The sequence below is a fragment of the Panthera tigris genome, chromosome A1 (genome assembly GCF_018350195.1).
Source record: "Panthera tigris isolate Pti1 chromosome A1, P.tigris_Pti1_mat1.1, whole genome shotgun sequence".
Classification (NCBI taxonomy): Eukaryota; Metazoa; Chordata; class Mammalia; order Carnivora; family Felidae; genus Panthera; species Panthera tigris.
Window position 1 is genome coordinate 172100351 of NC_056660.1, and position 16242 is coordinate 172116592.

At 55.7% G+C, this 16242-nt stretch overlaps 1 protein-coding gene across 1 annotated transcript; it reads right to left on the reverse strand.

The window, feature by feature from the left end:
- Window positions 1-356: 356 nt before the first annotated feature.
- GRK6 (G protein-coupled receptor kinase 6) lies at window positions 357-16002 on the reverse strand. Its single transcript, XM_042991564.1, has 16 exons — window positions 15818-16002; window positions 12019-12114; window positions 10919-11031; window positions 10717-10794; window positions 10272-10372; window positions 9842-9934; window positions 9673-9736; window positions 9393-9533; window positions 8931-9121; window positions 8180-8217; window positions 7993-8082; window positions 6615-6823; window positions 6386-6523; window positions 2381-2518; window positions 2164-2298; window positions 357-1491 (listed from the first exon to the last, which is right to left on the reverse strand). The coding sequence occupies exons 1-16, from the start codon at window positions 15867-15869 to the stop codon at window positions 1420-1422; spliced, it is 1749 nt and encodes a 582-aa protein (XP_042847498.1). The 5' UTR covers window positions 15870-16002; the 3' UTR covers window positions 357-1419.
- Window positions 16003-16242: the final 240 nt, after the last annotated feature.

The following is a 16242-nucleotide window of genomic DNA, read 5'->3' on the forward strand; positions in this document are numbered from 1 at the left end:
AGATCACCTTGGCCTTGGAAGGGACCCTACCAGCTGAGCCTGCCTCTCTAGTACAGGTAGCGCCAGACTCACACCCTAGTGGGAACCCAAGGCTTCTTCCCTTAGGCTTCATCCCATCTAGGAAATTGAGAACCCACTGGGTATGCCCAAAGGCCACCAAGGCCTGGCTGCCTGGAGAGGCTACTCCAAGATCAGGTGGGGGTGGGGGGAGTGTGAGGGGGAGGGTTCAGAGCCTTGTTGGAAGGGCAGCCCCCACCAGGCCCACCTCTGATCCCTTCCCACTTCCAGCAGGGCAAGGGAAGCAGGAAGACCCCTGGAACACCAGGAGCAAGAAAGAGGCAGGCAGGGCAGCTGGCCAGGTTTGTGCTCGACTGTATTCACTCAGAGACACGTGGCAGCTTACATTGGACAAAATGAGTAACAAAAATTGGCTTTAAATACGGAAAAACCAGGGCCCTATAATCCCATGCTATCCTAACACTGGGACCAGGATGGCCATCACAATCTGGGAAGGACCAGAACTGGGGCCTGGGGTGCAGGTACACACCGCAGCCTACCCACTTCACACACACGCACACACTTGCACTCACACACACACCCCACAGGCACACACAGGGAGGGAGGGATTATTGCTGGGCACATGTGTCTATTGTTAAGAGGGGAAGTCTGGAATGTTTCAGAGTTGACTAAGGACAACCTCCCCCACTTCCCATGGCCTGGGCTGGGGCATTTCTGCAAGAGGTGTCTTCAGGACAGGGCCCAGCATGAGGGACAAGGTGCCCTGGGAGCTGGAAGGCAGAGGCAGACCCATCTGGGATAGCCTGGGCAGTGGACTGATGGGTCCCAGGGTCAGCCCAGTCTCTGGTCACACTTTGGCACAGGCCTAGGGGTTACAGAGGCCCCAGTCCAGCTTTGACAAGTGCTGATGAGGGACAGCATCGGACCCCAGAGGTGATAGCCCTGAGCCCGGGGCAGCAGAGGCAGGCATGAGTTTCACTCAGAGGTCAGCGGTGGCGAGCACAGTGCTGGGGGCTCAGGGGCCTTGCCTGACCCAGCCTCGGCCTGTCCGAGCTGGGCCCAAGGAGCCTTGAGTTTGGCAGTGGCCCTTCTGCCAGCTCCAGGGTAGGTCTTAAGAACGCTCCGGTTGCTATATACATTCGTACAAATACATAAATACAGAAAGCCCCGAGCTCCACGGACAAGAGCTGAAGGGACGCACCTTTGTCCCAGGGACAGCCCAGGCCTTGCCAAACTCAGCCAGACCAGGGGCTGAGGGGCAGAGGACACTGGGGACAGCTCCGGCTGTGTTCCCCAGGCCACAACTTGAGTGGACAATGGGGAAGACCACTGTGCAAAACTGTAAACAGCGCTCGGAGTAGCTGCTACCGCCAACCACCGGTAGGGGCCTCAGGCTGGGGGCTAGAGGCGGGTTGGGAGCTCGAGGCGGGTGGGGAGCTCTTCCTCACTGTCGCTGCAGTTCCCACAGCAATCCTGGAGGGATGGGGAAGACACGGAGGGAGAGAGGCAGAGCGAGTGCCATTAGCCACCAGTGCCATCACCCAGGCCGGCCCTGCCAGGAACTGCCTGGAGTCATGCTCTGGGGTGGGGGAATCCCCATGAGGGGCCTGGAACAGCAGCTCAGGCCAGACATGTGTGGACATCAGTGCAGAGGCTGCTCACAGCAGGCTGAAGTAAGAGGGTCCAGGTGGATCTCAGGCTCTGCCAGAGCAAGACCCTGTCCAGACCCTCTCCCCTGGAGCTGGTGGAAGCAGGGCATGGGGAGACAGATGGCTAAGCAAGGCTAGCAGCTTGAAGGTGCCAGGGTGCAGGGAATGAAGTAGTGGGGGGCGGGGGGGGAGCGGGCACCAGACTTCTTTCGCCCACATCTCGCCTCTGCCATGGAAGGGCTGCCCGTGGCTCCCCGAGGCTGGGCAGCAAGGCCAACCCACGGGGAGCCCACACTGCTCACCTCTGGAAAGAGAAAAGAGGCCGTGAGCCCAGCCAGGTATAGGGGACAGGCGGGAATAAGGCCAGAGACCCTGGGCACCCCTGGTATGGCTGGAGGATGCCCACTCCCAGCACATGCGGGCACCGGCTCTGCCTCTCACCCACCGTCCCCTGGAGTCAAGCTGGGGGCCAAGATAGGACACTTCTGGGAGTTACCTGGCGGCTGAAGAGTCTCTGCAGCAGTCCTTTCTTGGGGGGTGCAGGTGGCTGGCCCTTCCAGTCCAGGTCTGGGGGAACTGAGCCATCTAGCCCAAAGACATTCAGCTCCTGGAAGCACTCGGTCTCCACCATCTGCCAAAGAACAGGGAGCTGTGAGAGTTGCCTCCAGGGCTGCTCCTCGGGGCCTCATCCTACCAGCTAGGCAGGCCCTTACCTCATTCTGCCAGGGGATGGGCACACTGCCCGTGGCAAACTTCTGGTAGAAGTCTTGGTCAGTGGGCTCCAGCTCCACACCCTTAACTGTGGAGAACTGTTCGATGTCCAGAACATCCTTGCAGTAAATGGCCTGGGGCTGGTGGGGACAGAAGTAGCAGTCAGGAACTGCTATACATGTACGTATACATGCACACCCGCCCACCTACATGCATATGGGCAGCTCAGCCCTGAAAATCACTCCAGCCCTGGCCTGGTTATGCCTGGACCCTTGCAGCCCTCTCTGGTTTGGAGTCAGAAACTAGATACTCCATGCCCTTCCGAAGTATGGCAGTCCCTTCTCTTTGAGGCCATTTCCCTCTATAAACTAGGAATCATTACTCCTCACTGCTTTCAACTGATAAGGCTGTGTAAAAGCCATGCCTTTTCCAGTTGATGGTAGCTAACCTGCTGCAGCCAACCAGACCCCACAGTGCCTTGGGGAATCAGCGACAGGTACCACCCCACCTGTACACGGCTGTCTGGGGGTACACCTGGTGGCGTGTGTGCAGGCAGAATCTTAGCTGGTCCTTTCAGCTGAGCGTCCCCATGCAGGACCTAGAGCTATCGATAGGCCCTCTGTCCCACGATGTCCAATGGCCTGCTCTATCCCCTCAAGCTTCATGGCCAACCAGAGGATTAGAACAGTCTTCCCAACTCCCCACTCCCCTGGGGCTCCTGCTGGGAGCTCACCTCACTCCAGAAGGCCACTGTCTTTTTCATCTTTATATTATTTTCTAAGTCCTGTTATTAAGAATGTCAATTAAGGGGCGCCTGGGTGGCTCAGTTGGTTGAGTGTCAGACTTCGGCTCAGGTCATGATCTCACGGTTCGTGGGCTCGAGCCCCGTGTCGGGCTCTGTGCTGACGGCTCAGAGCCTGGAGCCTGCTTCGGATTCTGTGTCTCCCTCTCTCTGTCCCTCCCCTGCTCATGCTCTGTCTCTGTCTCTCTCTCAAAAATAAACATTCAAAAAAAAAATTTTTTTTTAAAAGAATGTCAATTGAAACAACATAATGTGGGGCACCTGGGCAGCTCAGTTGGTTAAGCATCTGACTTCAGCTCAGGTCATGGTCTCACCGTTGGTGAGCTCGAGCCCCGCCTCAAACTCTGTGCTGATAGTGCGGAGCCTATGTGGGATTCTCTCTTTCCCCCCCTCTCTCTCTGCCCCTCACTCACTCACACCCTCTCTCTCTCAAAAATAAATAAATAAAAACAAACAAAACAAACAAAAAACCCAACAACATCATAATGTAAAATGGTGCAGCTGCTTTAGAAAACAATCTGGCAGTTCCCCAAAAGGTTAAATGTAATGTTATCATATTAGCCAGCGATTCCACTCCTAAGTATATATCAAAGAGAAATGAAAACAAACGTCCTCACCAAAACCTGCATGTGAATGTTCATAGCAAAATTATTCATAATAGCCTAAAGTGGAAATAACCCTAATGCCCATCAACTGATGAATAAACAAGATATGGCCTACTCATAGAATGGAATGTTATTCAGTGGTAAAAAAGGAACAAAACTACTGATATAGGCTACATCACCTGTATGAACCTTGAAAATATGCTAAGTGAAAGAAGTCAGTCACCAAGGACCACATATCATATAACACCATTTGCATGAAATTTCCACAACAGGTAAATACGTAGAGACAGAAAATAGATTAGTGGTTGCCAGGGCCACAGGGAGAGGAAAATGGGGAATGACTGCTAGTAGGCATGGGGTTTTTGTTGGGTGGGGGCGGGGGAGGGGGGAAGGGGTGATGAAAATGTTCTAAAATGGATTATGGTGATGGCTGCCCAACTCTCAATATGCTAACAGCCATTTCATTATATACTTTAAATGAACGAATTACAAGATATGTGAATCAAATCTCAATAAAGCTATTAGAAATGATATCATCATCAAACTTGCTCCTCATCTGTTGTTTCTAAAGAGCTGAATTCCAGGGCAATGATTTTCTAACTCTGAATAAAAGACCCAGGTGTGGTGGGATGACTTCCAGGTTAAATGAGATGATGTGCACCAGAAGCGGGAAGCAGGAGCAAACTCGAGTGGCGGGGCCAGACCTGAGGCAGGCTGCTGTCAGTTAAATCACTCACAGCAAGGCCCACACCCCAGGGTCTGTGAGGCCCACAAAACACAATCCTTCACAAGCCGCATCCCCCTAGTTGGACTCTGGCTTCTACTCACCCCCTCTAGGCCCACCCCCACACCTCACATGTCTGTTCAACATTCCCCAAAGGCCCCCCTGTCACACTTAGAATAAGACTGCACAGGAGCACCTGGGTGGTTCAGTCGGTTAAGCGTCCGACTTTGGCCCAGGTTATGATCTCATGGTTCATGAGTTCAAGCTCTGGGTCAGGCTCTGTGCCAACAGCTTAGAGCCTGGAGCCTGTTTCGGATTCTGTGTCTCCCTCTCTCTCTGACCCTCCCCAGCTCATGCTCACACTCTGTCTCTGTCAAAAATCAATAAACTTAATAAAAAAAAAAAATTAAAAAAAAAAAAAAAAAAAAAAAGACTGCACGCCTCTCCCAGCCCATGCTCACTCCAGCCACACTGGCCTCATCACTGTTCTCTCTCTTGAGGCTGCTCCTTCTCCCTGAAATACTCATACTTCAAAACTTGGCATGGCTCTCTCCTTCACATATTTCAGGCTTCTGCTTAACCATCAGCACCTCAGAGACCACCCTGTCTAAAAATACTCCCACTCGTAATCATTCCTTATTGTCTTCTTAGCCTGATTTATTTTTTTTCTGTTGCACTTCACACTACCTGATATTCCTTTTCATTTACTGCTTTATTTTGACATGCTCCCCACTACAACATGAAGGCAGAACTGGGTCCTGTTGACCTCATGATCTCTGAGGTCTGGCACATATGGGCATTCCAAATTCAGAAATTTGGAATAAACGATCACCAGTGTGGCTGACAGTCATCAATCCGGCCTTCCCAATCACCTTCCTGACTCCCCAGTGTTCCTGGTGAACTGTCAGTCAGAAGACCCAGTCCTCTTACATAAGGGAGGAGGGCAAGTACATAACCTAATCTTGGCCAATCACAACCTTCCCTGTGACTTTATACAGAGAAGTCTGAATTCAGCAGGAAGAGGATCAACAGGTTGACGCACAGCCAAGAGATGAAGTCTTGGCAACACTGCATGAAACCCTGATGTTGGCCCTACTCTGGGGCTCTCTAGCCAAATGAACCAATAAGCTCCTTGTTGGACATAATTAAGTTTCAGATGGATTTCTGCCCCTTGGAATATGATGATTCAAGGATGTTTCTGCCCATAGAATGCCTGACCCACTGAGATGCTCAGTAAATGGGTAGGACTCTACAAGGGAGAGGTCAGCACTACCAGGTATAGTGGGCAGCCAATATTCAGCCAGTCCAATAGCCCTTACCCCCGCTGGCAATGGCGTCTTGGTTTTCCTTTGGGAAACTAACCTCCCTGGCTGGCAGTGGTTCAGGTGGGCAAGTGATCCAACCGTGATCACTGGCGGGCCTCTGAGCAATCTGTGGCAATAAGCACTAGCCTTAGGGTTACTTTTTTTCCCCCTTTCAGGACTTCTTTTGAAGTAATTGGGCAAGAGGTATACATTCTGTCTACCAGGCTGGCTGAGCTAGTAGGATGTGGACCTGAACTGCTGGTCCACGACTGCTGCACCCTAGCAAGAGTAGTCGGAGAATAAAGACTGCACACTGGCCTGTACAGTGGAGAGGGAAAGGAAGACACAATTCCTACAGTGTTGTTGCAGCCCCAGATCCAGGTATGCCAAAAGCTCTGTCTATCCTGGGGCTTTTTATTTGTGTGAGTTCAATGAATTGTTTTGTTGGCCAACCCATCTGAGTTGCACTTTCTGACACTTGCGCTGAAGGTGGCCTGACCACTGCTCTAAGAACCCCGGGCCTGAGTCCCCACCCAGGCTTGGCCCTACCCTCAGGAGTGGACAGCACTCACATCAGGTTTGAAGGGTGGCTCCAGCATGCCAGCTCCCAGCCGCTTAAAGTTCAGCTTTTTGAAGAGGGGGTGTTCCTTTACTTCGCGGGCACCACCTCCACGACACCCTAGGCGCCCAGCAGGGTCCTTGCACAGGAGCTGTGGCAGGGTAGGGGCAGTCAGAGGGACCTGGGAGAGGTGCCTGGTGCCCCCAGCCCCAGCCCATCAGCCTCCTGCTGGCTTGCCATACCTGGGAGCAGAGCGAGCGGGCCTGAGGGGAAAAGCGCTCTGAGTATTCTTCAGGCACCTCCTTCACCAACCGTTCCACCTCCTCTCGCTTGATTTTCTTTTTCCTCTGCTGGAAGGGTGACTGGCCGGCAATCATCTCGTATAGGAGGCAGCCTAGTGCCCACCAGTCTGGGCTGAATGTGTACCGTTCATTCTTTACCACCTCCGGAGCTGGGTAGGGTGGAACAGAAGTTAGGGCTGGGCAGGAGGCAGGAACCAAGCCCTGGGGCCCTGGGAATGCCCAGCACAGTGTGGCATTAGCTCAAGTATCTGCTCGCCAGGCAGGCACTACCAGCAGCCTGGTGGGGACCTCAGCAAGTAGGACAGCACATGCCCCATCAAAGAGAGCACTGTGGCCCCGTAGGAGGCCAGGTCTTCTGATTTTTCAAGAGAAGTCAGAAATCCATATTTTTAATGGGAAGCTGTCTGGCGTATCAAATGTTGGCAACCAATTCAAATTGTTTTATTCTTTACCATGTTTATTTATTTTGAAAGAAGGAGACAGAGCATGAGCACGGGAGGGATAGAGAGAGAGGGAGAGAATCCCAAGCAGGCTCCACACTGGCAGCACAGAGCCTGATATGGGGCTTGAACCCACGAACTGTGAGATCATGACCAAGAGTCAGATGCTTAACTGACTGAGCCACCCAGGCAGCCCTCAAATTGTTTTAAAAACAATTTGATTTAAGTACAAATGTAGGCCACATTAGGCCTGTGTGGTTACCAGTTTGCAAACTCTGGATTTAATACCAGAGAGAAGAAACAAGAAAGAAACTCCTCTACTGCATACCTACTGCCTGCCAGGGTGGGCACATGGGATTTTTGCCCTCTCCTACCACTTTTTATCTAAAGGCAACTCTGGGAGCCAGTATGATTGCTTTATGGTTGGGCAAAGTGAGCATAGGAGCAGCAGTATGTGGTCCAAGGACACACAACAAGAGGTGGGGCCTGTAATTGGGGCTCTATCTGCTGTGTCACATGATCTCCAAAGGGAATACTAGGGCCACATCTTGGCCCATACCACAGATGGGCATTCCCTCCCTGAATCTGGGTAGATCAGGGGAAGGGAAGACTTCTCAACCTTCTCATCTTTCTCTGGTAGCCACCTGCAGGCCTAGCCAATAGTAGGAGCTCAGTAAGTATTTGGTGAATGAATGAATGATGCAGATTTGCAGGTGTGTGGGTTCCTGGCTGAGTCCTGGTCTCTTAATTTCTAAGATAGGGATATCAGTTCTTTCTATTCCCTGAGACACAGAAGACTTCCACAGAAGTGGTGGGACCCAGCCCAGGACAGCAAGAGGACCCAGGAGGCAGGGGGGCCAGGGTGGAGGAAGACTCACCCATGTAGCCCACAGTGCCCACACGACCCTTGATGGTCTGGCCTTCTGGCACATGCACAGCTAGCCCCAGGTCGGAGATGCGGATGTGACCTGAATGTGGGTGGACAAGTTGGGGGGGCCCATTGAACAGGTGGGCCAGACCCTGCCCCACTCCACTGCACTCCACCTCTGTGCACCCCCTACCCACCATGGTCATCCAACAGGATGTTCTCTGGCTTCAGGTCCCTGTGGGGAGAGAAGGGCAGGGTCAGATGTTGTTCAGTTTGCCAAGGAGCCAAACGGCACGCCACCCCCTCCTAGCTCACTTGTCTCCTGGGATGGAATGTGCAGCAAGGTGCTGGAGCCATTTATTGCCAGGGTGAGAGATAGCCCTGCCCTCACTCATAGCAGCTCTGACTTGAAGGGGCAGCTGAAGGATCTACCCAGCCAGGATTCCTTCCTGGGAATCCCCAGGCAAGTGGAGAGCAGCTCCCATCCGGGGGAATAGCACCAGTAGCCTTACTCACCACTAGTGTTAACAGGGTCCCACCCTCACCCCACTTTGGTGGCTGACTCTACCTTTCCCGTCAAATGGGGCTACTCATCTGTCCCCCTCATGGGGCTGTTGTGAGGTTCAAATGAAATCACTGCCGGTAACAATAGGCAGAGCTCCCCACTGCCAAGCCCTGCATGCCAGGCTCTGTGCACTTTACTGCAGGGAGCTGACTGGCGCAGGGTTATACAGAGACGGGTGAGGACACCAGCATTCACATGAGTGAGCCAGACCCAGAGGCTCTCAAGTCTGCCCAGCATGGGCAAGCGTGGAGCCCCAAGCCCAGGCTCAGTAGGGCTCAAACCGGCTCATGCCCGCAACAACAGGCCCAGCACACCAACATCCTTCTGCGGCCTCCACCCATGCCCAGCTGCAGCCCCTGGCGGGGAGGGCTGAAGCCCAGGACCTGTACACGATGCGCTCCCGGTGCAGGTCCTCCAGGCCGCAGCAGATCTCCGCGGCATAGAAGACAGCCCGCTCCTCGGGGAAGCCAGCCTGGCCCATGTGGTAGATGTGGAACTTGAGGTCGCCTCCGTTCATCAGTGTCAGCACCAGGCACAGCGCGTCCTTGGTCTCATAGGCATAGGCCAAGCTCACCTGTGGCCGAGGGGACCCGAGCCCTCAAGCAGGGGCCATGGGCCACCCAGTGGCAGGGCTGGCACCAGCCGCCCAAAAAATCCTTCTCAGTGGCACTCCTTGGGGCCCAGCCTGCTCCCCAAGCCTCGTGTCAACACCCCAAACCGACCCTTCCCAGGCATCTCTGAGGGTGGGGACAGGGCAGCACAGAAAGGGACCTAGCCTGGTAAGTGAGAAGGGCAGGGCAAGTGCATGGCCAGGGGGAAGGGAAGGGTCTCCTGTCTGTACTTACTACAAACCTACTGTTCACTTTCTCCAGGATCTGCTTCTCATTGAGTGCCATGGCCTCCCCTTTCCGCTTCTTGATACGCTTCTTTTCCAGCTTCTTGCAAGCGTACATCTTGCCTGTTGCCCGCACCTGGCAGGCACACACCTGTAGCCAAGGTAGATGGGCAAATAGGGACCAGCTGTGTCCTTCCTGGGGCTATAGGAGCTCAAGGAGTGGGGGCTGGTCCAGGGCCTACCATACCCCTCCTCCCCACTCCATCAGGGGCTCTGGCCTGGCCACTTACCTCACCAAAGCCGCCTTTGCCCAGGACTCGATACTGCCTGAAGGTGTTTTTGGTCACTGGTTGCCTGTAGGCAAGGGATTTCGGAGCAAACACTGGCTGAGCAGGGGCCCAAGGCCCGTAAGAGCCCTAGCAACTTGGCCTACCGTGGGCCAGCCTTCAGGGAGCTCACCTTTCCAGCCACTTCCACTGTAGGAAACGGTTGAAGTAGATGCTGTCGAGGTAGTCGGCAAAAGGGGCCATGCTCAGGTACTCATGGGTCAGCCTGTTGAGAGGGCCCAACCCACCAGTCAGCCCCCGACACCCTAGGTTCTCGGCTGGATGGGACGGGACCCCCTGTTATATGCATTCTCAGCCTAAAGGGCTGCCTCATTGGCCAACCCTCTTACTAACCCAACTAAGCAGGAGACATTCATCTGTGCCAAAGCTGAAGATTCTATAGAGAGGGAAGGCAACCTGCCCAAGCTCACACAGCAAGCGCAGGGCCAGGGTGAGAGGCTGAGCTCCCTCACCAGCTACTGAGCTGTTCACAGCCTTCCAGGGCCCACGGAAGCCCCCTCCTCAGGACACAATTCCAGGCCAATGGGCAGGGAGAGGCTTACCGGGTGAGCTCCTGGAAGAGGTCTTTGCAGGGCCCCTGCTCCAACCGCTGGGAGCAATTAGTCACCAGCTGCCGGGGGACCTCAGGGATAAGGTCAGGACCCTGGAGATAGGCAATAAACAGGTCAGTGCAGGGGGCTCCCTTTGCCAGGTGCCTATACCCAGGGCAGAGATGGCCAACATTCTGGACCTGCGCTAGGAGCAGCTGTAGGCTAGTGGTGTGCCAGCCGGCCCAGCTGCTGAACTCAGTTCCACTGCTACCCTTGAGGTGGGGTGAAGCAGAGCCACTGGCAGGCTGCCTGGCCCACCCTCCTGGGCTCCATGCCCGTGGTCTGCCTGGTGAACCGGGAGACACTCCAGGGCACTCTCTGCTCAGGCTGTGGTCATTCCTCTCCTCATCACTGAGCTCTGCCCGCTGCCGTCATCTCTCCATCCTTGCTCACTCACCGTGTGGCTCAGAAAATTCTGCATTAGCCGCCGCCCACAAGCCTTCCGCTTCTCATCAGGGGTCACTTCATACTCAGCCTGCAGGGTGGGAGGCAGAGAAGCTTGGGGCCTGGGCAGAACAACAGGTGTGGGGAAATGGGACACACTTGACCTAGGGACCTCTGCCCACCCTCGGGGCTGGGCTGGGCTGGGCTGCACTCACCACTCCATCCAAGAAGGCTATGCAGCGGGTCAGCTCAGGCCTCGTGGCGCAGAACTCTCGAAACAGCAGGCGCCCAATGGGCTGCCGCTCGCACAGGCTGTGGTAGTCACGCTCTGCAAGCAGGGGTAGGAGCTACTGGGTTCCCAGACCTGGAGCCTGCCAGCAGGGCACTCCTATCCATACTGCCAAGCCCTGGCCCCAACAGTAGCTTCTAGCCCTGCAGTATGGAAGCCACTATCTCCTTTAGAACCGTCACCCCAACACTGAGGTGGGCACAACTATTATTTCCAACACAGTTTGGGACTCTGAGGCCCAGAGAAACTAAGCAATTAACTCAAGGTCACACAGCTTGATGTATGGCTCCAAAGCTGGGCCCTCACCTCCCACTGCTATCTCCTGGTTCACACCACCTACATACATCACAGTGCTGGGCTTGGGTGTGGTTGTGAGGTTCCGGCCTGGCCCAGGCTAGGCCCAAACCTGTTGCTTGCCTGGCGAAAGTGCAAGAGGAAGCTGTGGCTTCCGGCAAGCTCGAGGCTAAGCCTCCTTCCCAGGCAGTGGAAGCAGCTATGGTATACTCCTTGCCCACGTGCAGGCTGTCAGAGGGGCCTAGGCAACCTTGGGGGTTGTGCAGACCTGGGGCCTCAGCCAAGATAAGCAGGAACTGGCATCCTGGCCCCTCTTCTGGTCAAGGTTTTGATGCCCCCCCCACCTGCCACTCACCCTGCTCGGGGCAGGGTTATGCTAAGCACAGGCTTGGGGCTCCTCATGCAATCAATCTGTGGGCTGACTCCAGCCTCCACTGTACCCTCTGTCCCTCAAACCCCAGGCATGACTCTCCTTTCCTCTGCTTCTCTCAGACTGCCCCAAATCTGACCCTGCCCTACTCCCCCACCCTCCCACCTACCCCAAACACCCCTTGCTGTCCTGTTTGTACTATGTTCTCCACCCATCTCAGGCCCAGGAACCGAAACTGGGTTGGGTGTTGCAGCTTCAGTCTTCCTGCTCCCCAGACGCCCCCCCAACCCTGCCCCTCTGCCTCGGGGTGAGGTCTCAGGGGAGGCTCCCCCAGAACACCCAGGCCTCCACCCAGGCCTCACCGAGGCTGAGCCGCAGCTCTTCACACTGGCTGATGTGGGGGAACTGCAGCATCTGTCGCCATTTCTTGCTTTTGCCCTTGCGATTCCCACCACCACCTGTGGGAACAAACAGGTGCTGGATCTCAAGTCCCGCTGCCACCATGCTTCCCCTGGCCACTCAGTGCAGCCCAGAGACCTGGCCTTCTGGGCTCAGCCCAGGCACAGCACACTCTAGGAGGCACCTCAGGCCTTCATTCCACATATTTCAGCATGCCCTCACTGGGCTCTAGGACACACACCGTCCCCTGGGCCCCTCTGCTAGGGGTTCCTGAGCTCCTGGGCTGGAAGATCCAACAGGGGTGATAAGGACAGGTCACCGGGTGACGGTGGGTTTCCAGGAAACCTTAGCTGCTTTCTGGCAGGTAGGAGTTTCCCAGGTGAAGAAAGCAGAGGATATGACAGCAGTGGGAACTATGTAAGTCAAGGCACAGAAGGGAGAGATTCTAGGACATGTGGGACATGCCTCAGAGATGTCAGGAGCAGAGGGCAGCCTGGGTCACCAGGAAGGCTTCAGGCCCCTATACCTGGCCCTGAATCAGAGCTATCAGAGACTCAAACAAGGTGGTGGCTATAGGGCTGGCACTCAGGATTCCAGTACACAAGGGGTTCTGTGGCCCTGATACCTGCCTCATTTTACCTAGTTGACACCCTATCTGTAGCTGCTAAGACCAGGGTAGCAGCTCAAATGCCTACAGAGCCAGATAGGTAGGTAAAATGTGGGCCAGATGGGAGACAACAGGGAATGGTGGGGAGTGTGGTGAACTGGACTGGGCATGTCCCTTCCTCCAGGCAGGAATATGGACTCAGCGTGGCCAGCTCTTCTCACCTTTTAGCTGAGACTCCGGACATTATGTGAAATACTGGTTCCTATTTTTTGTAAAAACACATTGCAGCTAAATAAATTAAACATGTTAGAGAGCTAGCCAGATGTGGCCCATGGGCCACGAGGTTGAAAATAGAAGGGCCTGAGTCTTGGAGCCCCACAGACATAGGTTTGAATCTCCAATTCGCACTTTAGGCCTGTCACTTGCCCTCTATGAGCCTCAACTTCTCCATACTTACTTCAGATCCAAAGCTACCTCCGGAGGTGTTGTCAGACTGGGAGGGTCTGTGTCCAGTACCCAGTAGGGCTGTGGCAAGAGGTGGCCCTCAGCTCCAACAACTCATGGCAACCTCAGGCAGCCACTTTTTCCCTGCCTGGCCTCAGTTTCCCCTCTGCTTTACCCAGCCTTGTTTTCATATGTCCTGGCTGAAGGCAAGTGGCACAAGGGAAGGGGCTGCTCAAGGGAAGGGGCAGAGTTGGGTCCCTCAATGGGTTCTGTGACCTAAGCAGTCGGGAGGAGGAAATGTTGCAGGGCACCCATTGGGAAACCTGCTAGCAGCTCTCCTGCGGCCTGCACCCAGCATACTCCACAGCCATTGCTCCATTCTGAATGAGCAACAGACCCCCACCCCCAACCCGGGGCAAGGCCTTGCCAGAAGGGGAACTCCTCCCCCACCCCCACAGGTCCTTCACCCAACCCTCTATCCGCTGGCCTCCCCCCACCAGTTACTTCCTCCTCCCCCTCCTCCCAGCCACATCAAGGCAGTAGCAAGAGTCACATGCAAATATCCTGTCCTGGAACTGCCACCAGAGTCAGTGGGGCTCCTCCCCAACCTAGCCTGGCCCCCTCCCTATGCCTCTGGGGGCCTGGGAAAGGATGGAGAACTAAAGAAGGGCTCACACCCCCAATGCTGCCCCACTTCATTCTCATAGCAATTCTGTCAGACTAGGCATAACCTCACGAGGAAACTGAGGCCTTGAAATGAGGAATCAATTTGTCCAAGATTACAAAGCCTGGAGGTGCCAGAGGCAGGATTCAAACCCAGCTCCCTAGGACTACAACCCACACTCCTTTCCCACCCCAAACACACCATACCAGCCATCTATTAGGTGTCAACTGAATACATACACCAAGGGTTCCCAAACCACTTAGGGCCTCATATCCCTTGGGAAGCTGGAAAAGGCCAGGCCCTAAGCTGTCAGCCAGCTAATGAAGGGATTCCAGTGGAGCCAGTCTATGGGCCAGGGTTTAGGACTCAATGACAACAGGGATTTCTTTAAGTTTGTATGTCCTGTCCCCAACTATTCCACAAAAAGGGTTACTAAAGTTTAGAGAGAAGAGACTTATTTAGAGCATGCAGGTGGGAGGGGCAGAACCAGGTTGGGGTAAGTGTTCTCCAGGGGAGGCATCAGTCCAGGTCTGGCCATACCGCACTATGCCTCACCCATGGCCTGAAGAAGGCCGTCAGGAGGTGCCACACTCTCCAGCCAGGCAAAGCAGTGCTCTCAGCAGGCCTGAGACCTGAACTGGCTACAGCCCTAGAGAGGGAGGCCTGGCCAGGCTCTCCCCACCCCTCCTCCCTAGCTGGCTAGATGACGAGGCAGAACAGAATCGGCAGATGCCCCCAGAGGCTAGGAGGAAGGCCTAGCCCTGAGACTAGATAAGGGACAGGAGATAAAAAAAAAAAGGCTCTGGGCACTAAGGACCCAGCCTGCCATGCCTATTTCCAGGCAGCATCTCCCAGGGAGCAACACACACTGGGCAGGCAGGGGGGTACCAGATGCTGTGCCACTTGGGGGCTTGTCTCGGCTTCCTACACACTGTATTGGAGGCATCCTGTGTCTAGGCCTGGGTCAACCACAGTCTCACAGTATGACTTGGGGGCTAATCCCTGGTCTGAACCTGTTTCCCACCTGTAAAATGGAGCAGAAAAGTGAAACAGATGACTCTTTCAGCCTGGAAGCCCAGCAAAGAGTGGAAAATGACCATGTCATGACCTCCCTGCTCTAGAGCTCCAAAAAGAAGGGTCTTGTTCACTGCTGGTCCCCAGCACCCAAGACAGGACAGGGCACATAAGAGAAGGAGTGTTCTGTGATTGTGTTACTGAAGTGGACAATGACAGGTGAGGGCCAGATTGACCACAAGGCAGTGAGGACCAAGTCTGGTCCTCTGTGTCCCCCATGACCCTCAGAGGCCAGGTGCCTAGTATCACTCGGGATGGGAGTCATGAGAAGCTCAGTACACACTCACCAGACTTGATCCCTCTGCCAGGCCTGGCACTTACAGTCCTGCCAGCCCCACATGCTCTCTTCCTTCAAAGCTCAGCTCCCACTTATTTCTGTGCCCATTTGGCCCTCTACACCGTGGGCTTTCTGAGGGCAAAATTCATGACCCATTCACCTCTGTACCCAGTGTCCTGAGGCACGAGACAAGTGGCAATCATGTTGGTAGCATATGTGACCAGCCGTTTCCCCAAACCGAGTGAGCTGTGCTACTGCGGTGGCTCCGTTCATTCATTCTTCAAACCTTTATCCTGCACCAACTTTGTGCGGGTCCAGGCTGGGCGCCAGGGTCTGGGCCTGAGGCACGTGGGGTAGGCTACCCTTTCTTGGGGCATCTTCTCACCTATCACCTGGGGGAGGCCTCAGAGAGGCTCTCCAAGGACCCAGGTCCCACCCTTCCCTCTTCCTTCCTCTCTCTTTCCCTCACCCCCCCCCCCCCCCCGCCGCGAGGGCGGTGGCCTGACCCCCGCCCCTTCCTGGGCCCCGGCACCCGGGGCAGGTGCAGAGGACGACCGGCCGGAAGGGCTCGCGTATGCGCGGGGTGCGGGGCGCGGAGCGCGCTGCCCTAGGGGATCTGGCGGCTGGGGCGCCAGCCGAGCTCAGAGGCCGCGCGCCCGCGTACCCCGCACCCGGCCGCCCTCTCGGCCGCCTCACCTTCCCGGGCCTTGAGTAGCACCGTGTTCGCTACGATGTTCTCGAGCTCCATGGGCTGCGGCGCCGCCGGGCCCGCCGGGCCGAGCCGCCGGCCGGGATCGCTCGCGGGAGCCGGGGCCGGATGGCGATCGGCGCGGCTCGGCTCGGCTCGCAGTGACCGCGCCGCGGCCTCCCGGGCCTCCCCGGCCGCCGCCGCCCGCCGCGAACACTCCGCCCCCTCCCGGGGGCCACCCGGGCGCCGGCCCGCCCCGCCCCGCCTTCTGTTTACTTTACGAGGCCAATAACCGGGCGGGCGCTCCCCGCGCCGTCTTCCCATTAGACAGCCTCTTCGTCATCCCCCGCCTTCCGCGCCAGGGATTCGCTCAAAGGAGCAGGGAGGCGGGACTTTATACGTCACCTCTTCCTGGTTGGTCCGAGGTTGGGTT

Excerpts from the sequence above, each read along its gene's own strand:
- GRK6 (XM_042991564.1), bottom strand. The coding sequence starts at position 15,869 with ATGGAGCTCGAGAACATCGTAGCGAACACGGTGCTACTCAAGGCCCGG. Across the intron at positions 10,373-10,716 it reads AGAATTTTCTGAGCCACACG|GGTCCTGACCTTATCCCTGA; the intron begins GTGAGTGAGCAA and ends GCCTATCTCCAG. Across the intron at positions 9,534-9,672 it reads GCAAAGGCGGCTTTGGTGAG|GTGTGTGCCTGCCAGGTGCG; the intron begins GTAAGTGGCCAG and ends CCTTGGCTACAG.